Source organism: Pelecanus crispus, chromosome 16 (genome assembly GCF_030463565.1).
Source record: "Pelecanus crispus isolate bPelCri1 chromosome 16, bPelCri1.pri, whole genome shotgun sequence".
NCBI classification, from domain to species: Eukaryota; Metazoa; Chordata; class Aves; order Pelecaniformes; family Pelecanidae; genus Pelecanus; species Pelecanus crispus.
In genome coordinates this window covers 7,231,599-7,247,998 of record NC_134658.1, presented here as the reverse complement: position 1 = coordinate 7,247,998, position 16,400 = coordinate 7,231,599, and the positions used below count along the sequence as shown (strand labels likewise).

Here is a 16,400-nt window from a genome sequence, read left to right as displayed (position 1 = left end):
AGCCGGCTCCCCGGCGGGCCGGCTGAGCCCCAGGAGCCGCTTTGCTGGGAGACGCTGGCCGCTGGCACCGCCATCACCGTTTTCTCCTTGGTTTCCTACCGGGGAGCCATTGCACCGCCCTGTTTTCACAAGCACCCACTTAAATCCACCTCTCTCCGTGCTGCCGGGGAGGGCACAGCAGCGGGGGGGGGGGGTTAATTTGAGCGGGTACCCCCATGGGCAGCTGGCGACGCAGGGAAGAGCCTCGCAGGGGGTCCCCAGGGAGGGTGCGGGGTCCCCAGGGTGCCGCCAGCCCCCGGCGTCACCAGCCCCAGCCATCAGAAACCCCCAGCCCGCGCTGCCGGGGCTGGTCTGGCAGACCAAGAGCCCCCTCCCTGGGGTCGGCGCGGCTGTTTCGGCATCGGGGCTGGCCCTACAGTGCTGCCCCAGGGTGCCCGCTGCCATGGCGGCCGAGGGGAGCAGGCAACAGGTGATTTTGGCGAGGAGAGGGCAGATGAGTGAGCCCCCCCCCCCCCCGCCCTTATGCCCTGCAACGCTGCTTTGGGGACTTAAATGCTAAAAACCACCCTGGTGCCTTCAGCTTCCAGCGACGCTTATTTGGAAACACACTTTGGCACCCAAAAATGGGCTCGGCCATGCTGCGGTGCCCCGCCGCAGGCAGGAGGAGCAGGCAAGGCCCCGGCGATGCCCAGGCAGCAGCAAAGCCCAGACCCAGCCCCGAGCACAACCCTGGCACCGCAGAGAAGCCCCTGCTCTCCCAAACCTGCCCGCAGCCCTTCAAACACCTTTACCAAAGGCGAGCGGTGCCAGGAGGTGTTTTTTCCTTCCTGCACGAAGCTGGGGTGGGGAGGGAGGTGCTGCTATTGTACCTTCTTTTTTTTTTTTTTTTTTCTTATGAACTCAAGCCACAGCGTAATTTCCACCGAGCAGCCGTTTCACCTGCGCGGTACGAGGGCCACGCCGGTGACACGGGGCGTTTGAAGTCGGGTTTTGTGACTGCATCTGTGCAACCGAATTTCTCATACGAAGGCTGCCTGGGAGGGATGTGTAGGCGCCCCTACCCCAATGCCTTGCCGTGTCCCCGGGAAGGTGTCTGCGTGTGTGCATGGGTGTGCACGTGTGTCCTTGCACGGCCATGTATGTGCCTCTCCCCGGCTTTGCTCGGGAGCGTGTCTGGCTCCCGCCGGAGGAGCTGCCCTAGGCTGGCCCTTCCGCACACGCTTCTTTGGCCGGGTCTGGTTGGTTTGGTCACAAGCATGGGCAGGCGTGAGGAGGGCCGAAGGCTGGGCTGACCCCGTCCCTGATCCTCTTCAAAGCTCCCCGGGGTGCCCCGGATGTCCCCAAACCAGCTGTGACCCAGCTGGACGGTCAGCCCTGCGCCGGCGTAGCCTTGCGGAGACGCAAAGGACCACGGCCCCACAGCTGCCATCACAGCGGGGAGGTGTTTGCACTCAGACAGCACCAAAACCAGGCGTATCTCAGCGTCTGAACCCCCCCAAACTGGGCGGTGGACCCTGATGGACCAGCATTAAACCTGTCCCCAAGCTGCTCTTGCCCACAGCTGGACGGGTGAGAGCCTGGCGTTGGGGACAAAACTCCCGCTTTGCCCTGGAAATGGGGGCTCGGGGAGAGCCCTGCGAGGGGGCCGGCGCTCCCACCCTGGGCAGCCCCCCAGGCGGGCAGAGGGCATTGGGGCAGCGGCTTTCACCCCAACTGGGAGGCCACAGAGGAATGGGGAGCACGGCCCTGTTCCCCCCATCCCTCGCCTGGGCACCAACGCTCACGTCCCACCGCAGCGACAAGCCCAAACTCCCATTTCCACCCCTCTGAGGGGCAACCCTGGAGGGTGTAATGGGCCCCCCCCCCCCCCCCAGGCACCCGGGTGGTCCCCAGCTCCCATCTGGAGGGTGCAAACCCTCTCGCCGCCCCCCTGGTCTCCGTTACCCGTTGGCAGCAAGGTGAGGACCAGCCGCTCTCAGACTCCCATGGCCCGGCAGCAAAAGCGAAGGCGCCGTCCACGCTCACGTCCTCTCCATCCCCGGCCGGAGCGCGGCGACCCTCTGGGACGAGCCCCCTGCATGCGGGCGCGCGCTCCCCGCCGCTGTCACTCGCTCTTGCTCGCCGCCTGCCCTGGTTTCCTGCCTCATGAGCAAACTCTAGAGAAGCTGGTTCGCAGCTTGCGCACAACCGCAAGAGCTAGTGACAAACCCCGATGGCTTCCTGCCATCCCTAGCACGGAGGGTCCCTGCTCTGGGTGCCCCCAGCCACCGATCCCCAGGGACCGGGTGGGCAAGGGGATGCTGAGCCCCTCGGTCGGCGGGGGAGCGGGGTCCCGTGGGGTGGGAGACGTGCTGCGAGGGGCCAGTGACGGGCAGGGGTTTGTCGCCCGCTGCCTGGGCAGTCTCGGCTAGCTGAGCCCCCCGGTCCCCTGTGCTGTCCCCTCTCCGGTGCCCAGCGTGGGCAGGCTGGCCGTGCCGTGCGCCAGCTGCCCCTGACTCCCACGGACCCCACGCAGGTTGTGGGACTCATCCCACACGCCGCAGCCCCCGCTTTAGCCGTCACCATCGGGTCACCCCAGACCCCAGCGTCCTGAGCGCTGTGGTGACAGTGGCTGAAGCGGAGGGGACACGTTGTGTCCTGGCCAGGCTGCCAGCCCTGTGTTTTTGGAGACAGCTCAGAGCAGAGCAACCACAACGCTATTGTCTTGGCTTTTACGATCAAACATGAAGCCACAGGTATCTGCCGGCTGCTCTGCGGAGGCACGGGCAGGAAGCCCAGCTGCGCCGGGGGGGCTGCGGCAGCTGGGGGGGCACCGCAGCGGTAGCACCAGACACAGCACCCACCCTAGCAGGGACTTTTTCCAGGGGCAGCCGCACAGCCCCATTCCCATCGTGCTCGCCAACGTCACGGGTGCCCTGGGAAAGGGGTGGTGGGGAGCGCTGCCGGGCCCTGGGGTACGTTGCAGCCTCGGGGTGCACGTTGGGTTCTCCCCGTGCCCTGCTGCTACCCTGCGAAGGAGAAGCGGCCCCCGAAATTATCGCTGGGTCCCCCCACATCTTTCCCAGCACCGCTTGCAAAAAGCGTTCTGTGAAAGTCACATCCCCAAGCGGCGACTTCTTTTGCAAAGGGTTTGGCGTTAAGGGAGGAATGGAAAAAGCCAAAAGCAAACCCCCCTGGCGAGGGCAGCGTTGCCAGCCCCGGCTGCCACTACCCCTGGGGTCCCTCCTGTGCCAGGCACAGCGCTGCAGGGGGTCGGGAGATGGGGCAGGATGGGGACGCGGGGGCTGCCGAACCCTGAGCACGGCCCCCGGCACCTCCTGGCCTCAAGCCTCAAAAACAACCCCTCAATTCACAGCCGGCTCAGTGACAAGCGTTTCCTGCAACGGCACAGCCTGAGCACCCACCCGCTGTCAGGGGCGCCCGGGGAGAGGCTGACAATGAGGTCTCCAAAGCAGAGACACTGTCTCCGCAGCACGGCACCGTTCTGCAGCAGAAACCGGTGAGAAGCCGTCCACCCCGTGAGCCAGAGCCCTGGGGAGCAGCTGGGGAAGGGGTGATGGCAGCGTGGTCCCTCCTGCCACACCCTTATCGCCCACAGCGAAGGGCCGGGAGCCGCATCTGGAGGTGCAGGCAGGTGCCTGGGTGCATGCAACAAAAGGAAAAAAACATCAGCTCTCACCTTCACCTCCTTTTATTCCTCCTCAAAGGCCTGCTCCCCACATTTTCCACTGTGGTTGACCCCACCATCCTTAGGGGCAGGGCACCGGGTGCCCCCAAACACCCTGTGCCCAATGGGGACGGTGGCATTTCCCATGCCACCGTGGCACGGCGTTGCACCACGGCTCAGCACCGCCTGCCCCGAGGGAGCTCAGCCCCGGCAGCAGCTCTGCAGTCCCCGAAGCACTTTGGGAGGGATCCGTGAGCCCCACCAGGTCTAGATGCACCCATGGGTGCCTGCAAGGCTCCCGTCCGGGCTCGGAGCCAAGCAGTCTGTCGAGCTCAGCAGAGGGAGAACCGTCGGGAGTTGATGTTCATGCGGGTGACGCCGATGTGCTTGAGTGGCGTGGAGAGCAGGAAGGCGGCCTTGGGTGGGATGTTGCAGAGCAGGTCCGAGTCTTCCTCGCAGCCCTTGAGGCCGAAGGTAGCATCGTCCAGCATCTCCTTGTGCTGGTGGCAGGCCTGCTCCACCTTCAGCTGGTGCAGCTGCGCCCGCAGGCACATCAGCTGCTGTGCCAGGCGCTGGTCCGCAGCCTGCATCTCCCGCTGCACGGGGGGACAGACAGGCGTCAGGGCTGGAGCGGGACCAGCTGCCGGGTCGGCTGCCCACGCAGCGGGGATGCTGGGGCAGCAGGGCTGGGCCAGGGCACAACCCCACCGGGGGCCTGGAATCAGCACAGAGCCCACGCACACGGTCCCAGGGTCGGCACAGGGTCTGTGACGGGGTCACAGCCCGGAGTCAGCTCGGATGCCCGTGGGTTTGTACCTGCATGGTTGTTGCTTCCTGTGCAACCCCATGAAAGCCGCAGTGGCTGTGCTGCACCAATAAAGTCCACCACAGCCGTGCCACCGGCAGAGCAGGTGGGGGGGTGACAAGTGCAGACCCTGACAGAGCCGTGACCCCAGCGCTGTGCAGAGGCCACGGGCAGAGCTGCGGCACCGCAGAGCCACTCGCGCCTTGCAAAAATCCACGTACGCTGGCTGTGCCGGGCAAAGGAGCAAAGCACTGCGCTGCGGCTGGAGAGCCCTGGCCCCGGCGCACGCTGTCACGGCTGCGTGAGGTCGGGCTGCGAGCGCTCCCTCTGCACGGAGCAGCCCCATGGCCCCGTCCCTGCCTTGGGGCTCAGCCCTTGCCCACTCCTCGTGCCCCCCATCCCACTGGCAGCTACTCACCAGCTCCGTCCTGAGCCACTCCAGAGCCAATTCCACAGTGGCGAAGCCACAGATGCCACCGTCCCGCTCATCCTCAGGGTGCCCAGGGCCCTGCTCTGTTCCCCGTGCCCCCTCGGGGGTCCGGCTACCCCAGGGCTGCCCCCGCACCCGGGCTTCCCACTCCAGGTAGGACGGTCTCCGCGTCTGCAGCTTCAGCTTGGCCGTCAGCGCCTTCACGCTGTCCAGGCTCTCCTCCTCCCAGGTGGGCTCCTCTTCGCCCAGCTCCTTGAACTTCAGGTGGCCGAAGGGCATGGTGGCACCCACCGGAGCCCCCCAAAACCCTCGGGTGACCTCTCCCCGCTCAGCGCCGCTGTGCAAAGGGAGCCTCTGCCCCACTGCACCCACAAAGCAAGGAGCACCCTGACCACGGGCACCCCACTGCACCCACAAAGCAAGGAGCACCCTGACCACGGGCACCCACCCACCCACTCACTCCCCCGGCTGCACCCGCGTCCCGGCTATTTATTCACCCCCGGAACAATAAAGGTTGGGGACGCCGAGGACACTTCCAACGGGCAGGAACTTTCCTTATCCAGAGGCGTGCAAAGGAGGAGGGTTGGGGTGGGTTTTTTTTTTTTTTTGGTTTTGTTTGGTGTCGGGTTTGGTTTTATTTTTCCTTTTCTTTTTTAGCATTATTGTCTCCAGCTGGGAGGAGGCTCCCTCTTCCCCGGGAGGAAGCCTTCGCCGGGACGCGCTGGCAAGGAGGAGCGGGGATGATTTATCCCCGGTGCCACCGCCCTCCCGCACCCGGCCGGGGCTGGGGGGGGGAGCCCAAAAAAAGCCCGAGGAAGGAAAAAGAAACCGGCGGGGGCTGCGGGGGGGCCGGGGCGAGGAGCCGGGGGCAGCTGGGGACCCGCATCCCGGCCGGGCCGTTAAGGTGGAACCGGGTCGGGCCGCTGCCCCCCCGCCCCGCCCGGCGGTGGAAGCGCTGCCCGGGGCAGCTCCGGAGCCGCGGCGGGGGGTGACGGGTTTGGGCTGCGCCCCACGGGCACCGCCCGCCCCGGGGCCGGCCCCCCCCGGCCCCTCCAGGCCCCCCCCCCAAAGAGCCGGCGTGCAGCGGCCGTGCTGCGCTGCGAGCCCCCGTGTCCCCTCGCTCTCGCCCCCCACGCCGTGCACCCCTCCCCGGGACCCCCCAGCCCCTCCCGCGCCCCCCGTCCCGGGGAGCGGAGCGCCCGTCCCGCCGGCCCCGGCACCCGCTGCCCGCCGGTGGAGCCGCCCCGGGGCCGGGCCACCTTAAACCCGACATCCGCCGGGCGCGGAGCCCTGCGCCGAGCCGCCGTCCCCGCCGGCATGGCAGGGCTGTGCGGGGCATCGCCCGCCTCCCTGCTTGCACCCTGAGCTCCCCTGCTTGCAGCCCCAGGTGCCCTGCTTGCACCCCAAGATCCCTGCTTGCACGCTGAAGTCCCCTGCTTATGCCCAGCGGTCCCCTGCTCGCACCCCCAGATCCCTGCTTGCACCCCCCGGGCTCCCGCTTGCACCCTGAGATGCTTGCGTGCACCCCAAGGTCCCCTGCTTGCACCCCGAGGTCTCTGCTTACACCCCCCTGTCTCCCGCTTGCACCCTGAGATCCTTGCCTGCACCCCAAGGTCCCCTGCTTGCACCCCGAGGTCTCTGCTTACACCCCCCTGTCTCCCGCTTGCACCCTGAGATCCTTGCCTGCACCCCAAGGTCCCCTGCTTGCACCCCGAGGTCTCTGCTTACACCCCCCTGTCTCCCGCTTGCACCCTGAGATCCTTGCCTGCACCCCAAGGTCCCCTGCTTGCACCCCGAGATCCCTGCTTGCGCGCTGACGTCCTTATGCCCAACAGTTCCGAGTTTGCACGCTGAGGTCCTCTGCTTGCACCCCACAGACCCCGCTTGCACCCCGAAATCCCCGCCTGCCGCCGAGCCCGAGCAGGTAAGCGCAGGGGTGGCCGGGGCAGGCAGCGCTGCCAGCCACTCACCCTCCTCCTCCTCACCCAGGGCACTTGGCAGCTTCTGCTCCATCCCCGGGCCCGGGGGTGGCCGTGGGTGCAGGCAGAGCCGTGGGAGCCGGGCTCAGGCTGGTGCCGGGGGTCTGGCAGCGGGCGATGCAGCACCATACGGCCCCAGCGCGACAGGCCCCGCCGCAGGCAGGGAAGGACGCGGAGCTGCTCCCCGCAAGGCAGCAGCCGCATTTTCACCAGCTACCAAAGATCCCCCCGCCGCCGCAGCGCAGCCAGCACCGGGCATGGGGTACCCGGCTCGGGGTCTGGGCGCTGCCAGGGAGCCCGGAGCCAGCTCAGCCCCCTCGGCCCCGTGCCTCAGTTTCCCCATCTGCAACGACAGCGCTGCCGGGGGAGGAAATAAGTCACGCTGCCCTGCATTTTGCAAGGAGGAAGCTCCATATGCTATAGGTGACAATGTAAACACGAAGAGGCGGGGGAGGCTGCAGGGCCCAGCCTGACACAGAGGGAAGAGAGGGTTTCCAGGCTGGGCCGTGCTGCTGCAGGATTTCCTCTTTCTCCCCCCAGCCCCGCGGCAGCCGCTGGCGGCAGGTCCCTGTGCCTGGCAGAGGCAGGCTACGCTGGCGCTCGGCACCCGCCGGCACCGCCATGGAGTTCTCTGAGCTGATCAAGACGGCGACGGTGGAGAGCGTGCTGCTGTCGTGCGCGGGGCTGCCGGCGGTGAAGGGCACCCTGTGCATCACCAGCCACCACCTGCTCCTCTCCTCCTGCCCCGGGGGGGACATGGAGCTCTGGCTGCTCATCCGCAACGTGGATGCCGTGGAGAAGAGGTGGGTCTCTCCCCGTGGCCGGCCCCGCGCTCCCTTCTAGCAGCGTCACCCCTGCCTTAGCTGGAGGAGGTTCCCCGCTGCTCTCCCGGCAGCAGCGTCCGGCCGCCCCACGCCACGGCGCTGCCCGCCGAGCCCCGTCCTCTTCCCCGCCGCCCGCACCGGGGATGCCCGTGGCAGCGGGCATTGACCTCCTCTTCTCCTCCGTGCCTCAGAGTGCAGAATTTAGGCTGGTACCAGCCCCCCCGGACTAATGGCTCCCCGCGAGACACCAGGTTTGGCTTTTAACACTCTCTTGGCTCTGCTAACCCGCCCGGCTTTGTGCTAACCATGGTGGCACCCGCTGGGCCCCAGGCAGGGCAGGGAGATGGTGGAAATCCCGGCTTAAGAAAGGCGTGCCACCGGTGTCGGATGAGAGCCAGCAATTTGGCACTGGCACAGCCCTCCCAGGGGGAGAGGGCAGCTCGGCGCTGTCATGCATCTGTCTGTCTGTGTGCACGGACCTACGGCCAGCCCTGACCCTCCTCCTGCCTCTCCCAGGCTCGCCGGCTCCTCCGGCACCATCACGCTCAGGTGCAAAGACCTGAAGGTGCTGCAGCTGGAGATCCCGGGCATGGAGGAGTGTCTCAACATCGCCGGTTCCATCGAGGTGAGCTCCCGGCTGGCCGGAGAGCCTGGCCCAAGCCGCGCCGGCGTGCAAAGGGTTGGCAGGAGAAAGCGGCCGCCTGCAGTGTTTGCTCTCGGTCTGTCATTAACTTGGGTGAATACTCAGCTCCTGGCCTGGGCAGTGTTGGCACAGGGTGCCCACGGGGCTGGTGGTGCCAGGACCTGCCCGCCCAGCCCTCGCTTGCGGCTGGGACGTGGCCAGGAGCGGGGATGGGGTTTGCAGAGGCTGCCCCGGGGACGTGGTGGGGACGTTCCCAGCCATCTCCGTGCTTCCCACCCACGACCAGCTCCACCTTTGCTCCCACTCCAGGCCCTCTCCTCGGTGGACTCCGTGATGATGATGTACCCGTTCTTCTACAGACCCCAGACCCTGAAGCTCGAGGAAGGATGGCACCTTTTCCCCCTCGAGCAGTACTTCCAACAGATCGCCTCGCAGGTGAGCCCGGAGGGGAGAGACCCGGCCGGGCTGGGAAGCGACTCCCCCGACCCAAGCCGGGCTGCCCGCTGGGGCTCACGCTGCCAGGGAGGCACCCAAGGCAGCCCCCGACCCCGCATCTTCCCCAGACGAGCCAGTGGCGGCTGAGCGACGTGAACCGGGATTTCACCACCTGCCCCACGTACCCTCCGGCCGTCATCGTGCCGGCGGCGGTGGACGATGACACCTTGCGGAAGGCCGCCCGTTTCCGGCAGGGCGGGCGATTCCCCGTCCTCTGCTATTACCACCCCAGGAACGGCACTGTGAGTCCGTCTCCCCGTCCTGCCCCTCGTCCCCTCTCCCGTCACCGCCAGCCCTCGGGCGAAGGCGGCTTGAAGCCCCCCCATCCTGTGGGGTTCCCCCCGTGCCCCCCAGCTCTCGCTGCCCACCGTCCCTCACCCCGCAGGTGATGCTCCGCAGCAGCCAGCCGCTGACGGGCCCCAACCGAAAGCGCTGCCGTGAGGACGAGATGCTGCTGGGGACGGTCCTGGATGAGGGGGAACGGGGCTTTATCATCGACACGCGGTCGGCCCAGGCGGCAAAGCAGGCGCGGATGACGGGGGGGGGCACGGAGCCCACGTCCTCCTACCCGCAGTGGAGGCGGCTGCACCGGCCCCTGGAGAGGTGAGGGGCCGTGCTGAGGCCTGGCACTCTCATGACACGGGTGGTCACGCTGCCCTGCCAACGGCATGGGGACTCCAGCCCCCCAAAAAGACGACTTGCCAAGCCCCTGACCGCCGCTTTCCTCCCCTCCCAGAGGCCGCCCGCTGCAGGAGAGCTTCATTAAGCTGGTGGAAGCCTGCAACGACCCCTCCATCAACATGGACCGGTGGCTGAGCCGGCTGGAGAGCTGCCGCTGGCTGAGCCACGTCAAGGCGGCCCTGAGCACGGCCTGCCTGGCCGCACAGTGCATGGACAGGTAAGGGGGGGCTGCTGCCCCACGGCTTTCCCCCTTGCAACACTCTCGGTGTGGCACAAACCTCAGGTGTCATCCCGGGCTCGCCGGCACAGCCGGCATCGCCCCGACCGCCCGCGCTTGCCCACAGGGAGGAGGCCAGCGTGCTGGTGCACGGGGCGGAGGGGACGGACACGACGCTGCTGGTGACGGCGCTGGCCCAGGTGATCCTGGACCCGTCCTGCCGCACGCTGGTGGGCTTCCAGGGGCTGCTGGAGCGGGAGTGGATCGAGGTGAGACCCGCAGTCCCGAGGGGGCTGAGGACCCGAGCCCAGCTGGGCACCCCCAGCTCCCCTTCACCCCTGTTCTTCCCCCTCGGGGGGCTCCCGCAGGCCGGCCATCCCTTCCACCTCCGCTGCGCCCGCTCTGCCTACTCCCACGCCCGGCTGAAGCAGGAGGCACCGCTTTTCCTCCTCTTCCTTGACTGCGTGTGGCAGCTGAGCCGCCAGTTCCCCTTCTCCCTCGAGTTCGGCGAGCACCTCCTCCTCACCCTCTTCGACAACGCCTACGCCTCGGCCTACGGCACCTTCCTCTGCAACAACGAGAAGGAGAGGCGAGTGGGGCGGGAGGTGGGGACGCGGCAATGGGGCAGACCGTGCTGTGGCCAGGGCAGGGCTGGCCCTGCCGTCACGCTGCCGGATAGGGCAGAGCAAAGCCCTCCCGGTCACAGCGTGGGTCACGCCTGGCCCCGTGACGGACCGCGGGGACTGAAACGCGTCTCGAATCGCCTGTAGGTGCCTGTGTAAAGTGAAGGAAAGAACGCACTCCCTCTGGGCCTGGCTGAACCAGCCTGGGGAGAAGCAGAAGTACCTGAACCCTCTCTACTCGCACAACGCCCTGGTCATCTGGCCCTCCGTCGAGCCGCAGAGCATCCAGCTCTGGCAGGGTAAGCTGGCTCCAGCGCTCTCAAAAACCCATCTTCAGCTCCGAGCTGGGCTGGGCGAGGGAAAGCTGCTGATTTTCCCTCTCTCGACAGGGCTACGGCACGGCTGAAATAACACACAGCCCCTTCTCTCCTAGGTTTATTCTTCCGATGGATCCGTTCGTCCCAGTACCTGGATGAGGCCTGGGCAGAGATCCAGCGGTTGGCAGAGGACAACGACCCCCCCGTCAAGGAGAGCGCGGGGAACAGGCTGAGCCGGTCCCTCTCTGACCCCACTGCCCGGACAGAGAATGAAAGATGAATGGCAGCCTGGGCAATTCGGTCCCCGCGGGTTGCTGGGCCGAGGTGACGCTGCAGCTTTCCCTGGGAAGCGCTGTGCAGGACGCAGGTCCCGTGGAGCCCGGAGGACAGCTCTGGGAGGGTGGGACAGACTCCCTTTAGCAGCCTCTGGGCCGCACAGACTGAGCTTGTTTCAGTAAAGTGCTCGCTCTCGCAGCCCACGCCTGCTTTTCCGCTCTTATGTAGGGGCAGGAGCAGCCCCGCTCCCTCACAAGCAGGGCCCCTTCCCGCCCTCTTCCCCAGCAGGATTTCAGCAGCGCTTGTACCTGGACTGCCGGCGGAGCAGAAGGGCAGGAGGCAGCGGAAGGTTGATGTGCCCAGCAGCACCGGCCTCCGGCAGCTCCCGCCGCGGCATGCCTGGCTCGCAGCCCCAGCCCAGCTGCCAGGCACGGTCGGCACTGCAAAAACTAAACGGCAGAACACGCTAAACCCGCAAGACCCCTCTCCACAAAGGGCACGCCGGCTGCAGTTTAAGTGTTGCGTCAATTGCTCCGAGCTGGGAGCCAGGCTAGGAAATCTGCCCTTGAACCCAGTTTGGAGGAAGGAAAGAGATACGAACCACCCCTCCAGACAGACAGACACAGGGTGAGAGGGCTGGAAGGATGAGGATTTGCAACACAAGCGGACTAGCGCAGGAAATAACTGTTCCATGAGGAAAGTTGGCTCAGGGTCAGTCCAGCAAATAAACAAAGCACCAGAACTGGGCGCGTGTGTGTTGTCTGGAAAACAATAACTGGCTGCTGTGCTTCCAGCCTGTTGACACTTCAGGGTCGGACCTGAACCGTAGCTGCAGAGCTTCCCCGGGAAAGAGTTAACCTGGGGCGGGCAGAGGGCTCAGGAGTAACAGCACTGCTGTCTGCCCACGGGTGGGGAGCACGGCACTGCCAACAGAGCTGGGAAAGCAAAGCCCTCAGGTTAATTTTGTTCCAGACTGGAAAAAAAAAAAACCCAGAACAATCCACAGAGGTGCTTTTCCTTGTGGTTTATAAAAGATTTCTATTTATTTCCTGATGATTTTTTTTTTTTTTCCCTCCCCTGATGTATAAATATGCCCAGCAGGGCAGGAAGCTAGCATCCCCGGGGGCAGGCAGGCAGCCAAATCCCCTCCTCGCCTTCACTACCTCCTGTGAAAGCCAGTCCTGCCCTTTTGAGCCAGCCGGGTTTCTCGTTCCCCACCTTCACACAGCCCCCGAGTTTGCTGCTAACTGCTTCCCGCTGCCTCCCGTGGAGCAGACTAACGTCAGGCCTCACAACAGCTCTGCGCATGAGCCGATGGAGTGGAAGAGGAGAGGAAGTCCTCCTTTAAGCTTCAAATTCAAACTCAAAGTACTGGGGATCGAAGTAATGGATGCGAACGTAGCCATCTTCACCCCCACTGCTGTAACTGTATGGGAGGAAAAACAAGATAAAGTCATCGATGTAGTCAGGAGCTCACAGTGTCTAGGTTTATACCGGTATCGGAGTCTGTTCTCACAACCCCCTCTAAAAACTAATAAAGGAGTCGCAGGACAGAAACACTATCAGTGACGCAGCAAAAATGTGCAACAGGGCATAAGCGAACCCCCCAGACAGCCTGGGGGGAGGCAAGGCTGGGATAGGAGAGTTAAGGAAGGTGCTGGGTCCATTCCCACTGCAGAGCTCCCCTGAGCCCAGTGTATCCTAACCAAAAGGCAGGCGAGGCTTGACTGGGGCACGCTGCAAGACCCACAGAGATCCTCACCTCTTTCCGTCGGGGTGAAAAGCAACACTATTTATCGGACCAAAGTGACCCTTCACTCTGCCAAACTCTTCTTCAAAAGCCAAGTGGAAGAACCTGGGAGAAGGAAGATGATTTAAATTATCACAAGAAGTCGGGAGCCTGGTTAGGGACACGATCAGGGTTTCCTCAAAAAAGCTCTGCAAGTTTAATGACTCCTCCAACACTGCCAGGAGCAAGATGCTCTGGGACAAGCACTCCTGAGCTGTCAGGAGTCTTCCAGGTGAGGACTTGACTCTCCCAGAGGAAAAGGACCAACCTTGCCTCAAATTTGCCAATCCTGGTGGAGGTTGTGGTCACATCCATGGCCTCTTGCCCACCACCAAGCACGACCTGCAAAGGAGAGAAGCCACAACACTTCAGTGCCGCTTACACCACGCTCAGCAGCAGCCAGTAGAGGAGAGAGCCAAGCCTTGGGGAAGCCTCCTGCTAACGCAGCAGATCCCACAAACTCACAAGCAGGCCCAACTCCAGCCCCCAAGAAGTTCCTGCCTCCCAGACACGCTCGTTTGAAGATCAGAGGACACAAAGCCTTGTTCCCTGCACCAGACTGCAGTACAGTTCCCCAGACCCATCCTACGGTCATGTTTTTTAGCTGTACTGGCGACGCTCTGCCTTCCAGCTACCTGGGACAACGCGGGAGTCGCAGTAAGACCGTTACAATGAGTGAGCTCATTCTTACGTGATCAAAAATGGGGGAGAGTGCAGCAGAGTTCACCGGTCGCTCCGTCCGGAAGGTCTTCAAATGCTCAAGTGTCGTGCAATCAAATAGCTAGGAGGCAAAAGGGAGAGAGTTATTCTGCAAGAGCACTGGCAGCCCAATTAAGTCACACAAATCTGGCTGCTAGTCCTCACCTGGGCAGATGTTAGCTCTGTAGTCACTCATGGGCACCTAAATCCCAAAAACATTTCCCCAGAATCCCAGAATACCGGCCTAAGGTAACTCTCACCTCTATCACCTTCCGGCAGTAGCAAACTGCAGCCTTAATTTTGGCAACGTTGTTTCTAATGCCTGGCTCTTAATTTAACGTGGTGGTGCCTCCCCTTTCTCGGTGAACTTTCCCACTAAGCTTTGACTTTACACTTACTCAAATTCCTAAGGAGCAAACCTCTGCGATAGCCACGGCTCTGAGCAGAGGTCCTGCAAGCAAACACCAACAGTCCACTGCGTTTCTGACGGGACGCCTCACCTTGGCGGTGTTGTCCTTGGAGGCAGTGATGAACATGGTCATGTCCCTGGAGGTCTGAATATCGTTGATTTGCTTGGTGTGCTCCTTGATGTTTGAAAGCTGCTCCCCTGACTGAAAGGTAAAGAAGGCAGTTTCAGCGTGCTGGCAAGCAAAGCGAGCGCACATGCAACTTCCCCGTTAAAAACAATTCAGGAGATGTCGCTGTCAGCAGCAGGGCAGAGGCTGGTACATCGGCCTGGCTCAAGGGAGCCGCATACTTCAAGCATCCTTCCATGAGGCTGCTGGTTTGAGCCAAAAGGCCCTTAGTCTGTCCCATGCCCACAACAGGAACGCTGCAATATCCTCCCCCAGGCACTGCTGCCCGAGGGAGATGCTGTTCCTTATCAGGCTGACCTTGGCACTGAACTGGTTCAGCTCTCCGCTCTCATGTCCTGCGATGATGAACTCTCCCAGGGGGCCCCACACAGCGCTAGTGATTTTAGAATCACTGCAGGGGATTTTCATGTAAGGCTCGTTGTTCTCTGCAGGAAGGAAGGAAGGAGACAGACAGACACAGTGGCACCGGCTCCAGTGATCAATGCTTCCCCTTATTCCCTGGTGCAGGCACCGGCCCGGATTCCTCACCGATCTGGCTGGGATCCCGAAGGTCAAAGAAGCTCACGAAACACTGATATCCCATCTGCTTGTCCGTGGAAAACATGATGATGTTTCCTCCAAAGTCAAAGCCGCACGTCCTCACCGCTGAGCTGGTCTTCACCAGAGCGAGCTGCTTTCCTGGACACAGAGCAGAAACCGTCAGTCGCTTCACCGGGGCTTGCACCGCGAGGTTAATGAAAACGAGCAGCTGACAGGCAGGGTCAGGGGGAGAATGAGAGCATCGGGAGTAGCTGATGAGCAGGTCCAGTGACCTGCAAGCACTAACCGCACGTTTTGACTACTTGGGCGGTAAAGTGAGTAAATTCACTGAATATTCGCTAGAAACCAGACACATACACAAACCCTCCCCTCCAGCAGTCTGAGTTAGGATTCAGACTTCTTTCGGGGGGGGCGGGAACAAGCACATGTTACGCTGCTACCACGTCCTCCAAGCTTAGCAGACTTCATGGCAGGACAGAGCTGCGACTCAAAGGCAGCTACGTGGGCAGAGAAGGGTCTTACCCGTTTCGCAGTCCCAGAGCCGACAGCTGTTGTCTGCAGAGCCGGTGAGCACATGTCGTGTGTCCCCTAGGTCATCAGTTAGGGAATATCAGTGCATTATCAGCCCCAGAAAGCTACTCTAAACTCCCAGAGAATATTTATGCACAAGATTAAAAAGCTGTATTACACAGATTGGACAAGCTCCATTCCAGCACCAGCAATACTCCAGTACAGACAGACACGGAGTCCAAGTGCTCCCATTACAAATCCCTCTTGAAATATGAAAGAAAAAGGTCGCAGCTCTTGCATTAACACAACCTTTGCGCATTTTTGTCTCCGCTGCCTGCTGCCCACATTGGAGACGGAAGACTTTGCGCAACTCGGACACCTTCCCTGAGCTCCCAGGGCCACCACAGCAAAAGCAACGACGCACAAACGAGAGCAGACAGGGCACGCTGTGCACGTTATCCCAAACAACAGCCCAGGAAGAAAAATACCCAAAAGATGGAGTCAGGGACAGACGGACAAAGAGTTAAACACGCTGTATCGCCCCCGTGCTCCTCTTCTTGGTCCTCATTATTTGGTAGTGTAGGTTAATGTTTGGATTGGATGCTCTTAAAGGTCTTTTCCAACCCAAGCGATTCTATGATTCAAGAGGAAACAGCGCAGCAGCTGGGAGGAATCAGCTCAAGTGAATCACTGTGAAGAAAATACATGGGACAGACAAACTGGTTTCTGCGATCAAAGGATACAGTCTGCATCCACGCACCAGACAGCTCCCGTGTGGCCGTTGTAGGTGCCGAGCCTCTCTCCGTTCACCGAATACCAAACGTTGACAATCTGGGAGGAGAAAATAACCAAGCCCCCCTCTTACCTGACGGATTCATTAATGGGACTGATGAGCAGCCGGTCAATTATGGCGGTGGGGGCCGGTTTGCAGCCCCGGGGGTGGGGGGGAGCGGGCAGGGCCCGCCGCACTCACGGGATCTTTGGCCACGGTGAAAAGCAGATCTCCCTCCCGGTTGTACTTGATCTGCGTGATGGAGCGCTCATGGCCCTGCAGCAGGATCGGCTTCTGCGAGGGGAGAGACGCCATTTAATGCCTCAGGCGAGGCGCGGCCTCAGCCCCCGGGACGGGGCTCCCGGGCCGCGGCGGGCGTGGGGGGCGGCCGCCCCCCACGCCCGCCGCGGCCCGGGAGCCCCGTCCCGGGGGCCCAGCAACGCCCGACCACCGGCCACGACCACCGGTCACTCCCCAAGCCCCAGCCCGGCTCTCACCATGGTGGCAGCGCTGAGACGAGAGGCCCAGCACGATCGC

At 63.1% G+C, this 16,400-nt stretch overlaps 3 protein-coding genes across 3 annotated transcripts; 1 reads left to right on the top strand and 2 right to left on the bottom strand.

The window, feature by feature from the left end:
* Positions 1-3,999: 3,999 nt before the first annotated feature.
* Positions 4,000-5,181, bottom strand: FAM167B (family with sequence similarity 167 member B). Its single transcript, XM_075722075.1, has 2 exons — positions 4,891-5,181; positions 4,000-4,263 (listed from the first exon to the last, which is right to left on the bottom strand). The coding sequence occupies exons 1-2, from the start codon at positions 5,179-5,181 to the stop codon at positions 4,000-4,002; spliced, it is 555 nt and encodes a 184-aa protein (XP_075578190.1).
* A 2,321-nt stretch (positions 5,182-7,502) lies between these two features.
* On the top strand, positions 7,503-10,961 carry LOC142595021 (myotubularin-related protein 9-like). The gene is made up of 11 exons (XM_075722059.1): positions 7,503-7,684; positions 7,897-7,956; positions 8,222-8,330; positions 8,658-8,783; positions 8,912-9,085; positions 9,229-9,446; positions 9,580-9,741; positions 9,869-10,010; positions 10,110-10,330; positions 10,512-10,663; positions 10,798-10,961. Exons 1-11 carry the CDS (start codon positions 7,503-7,505, stop codon positions 10,959-10,961), a joined length of 1,710 nt encoding a protein of 569 aa, XP_075578174.1.
* A 1,013-nt stretch (positions 10,962-11,974) lies between these two features.
* On the bottom strand, positions 11,975-16,396 carry EIF3I (eukaryotic translation initiation factor 3 subunit I). The gene is made up of 11 exons (XM_075722061.1): positions 16,361-16,396; positions 16,065-16,157; positions 15,835-15,922; positions 15,104-15,169; positions 14,570-14,719; positions 14,339-14,466; positions 13,946-14,056; positions 13,438-13,527; positions 13,015-13,088; positions 12,720-12,812; positions 11,975-12,383 (listed from the first exon to the last, which is right to left on the bottom strand). Exons 1-11 carry the CDS (start codon positions 16,361-16,363, stop codon positions 12,302-12,304), a joined length of 978 nt encoding a protein of 325 aa, XP_075578176.1. The 5' UTR covers positions 16,364-16,396; the 3' UTR covers positions 11,975-12,301.
* Positions 16,397-16,400: the final 4 nt, after the last annotated feature.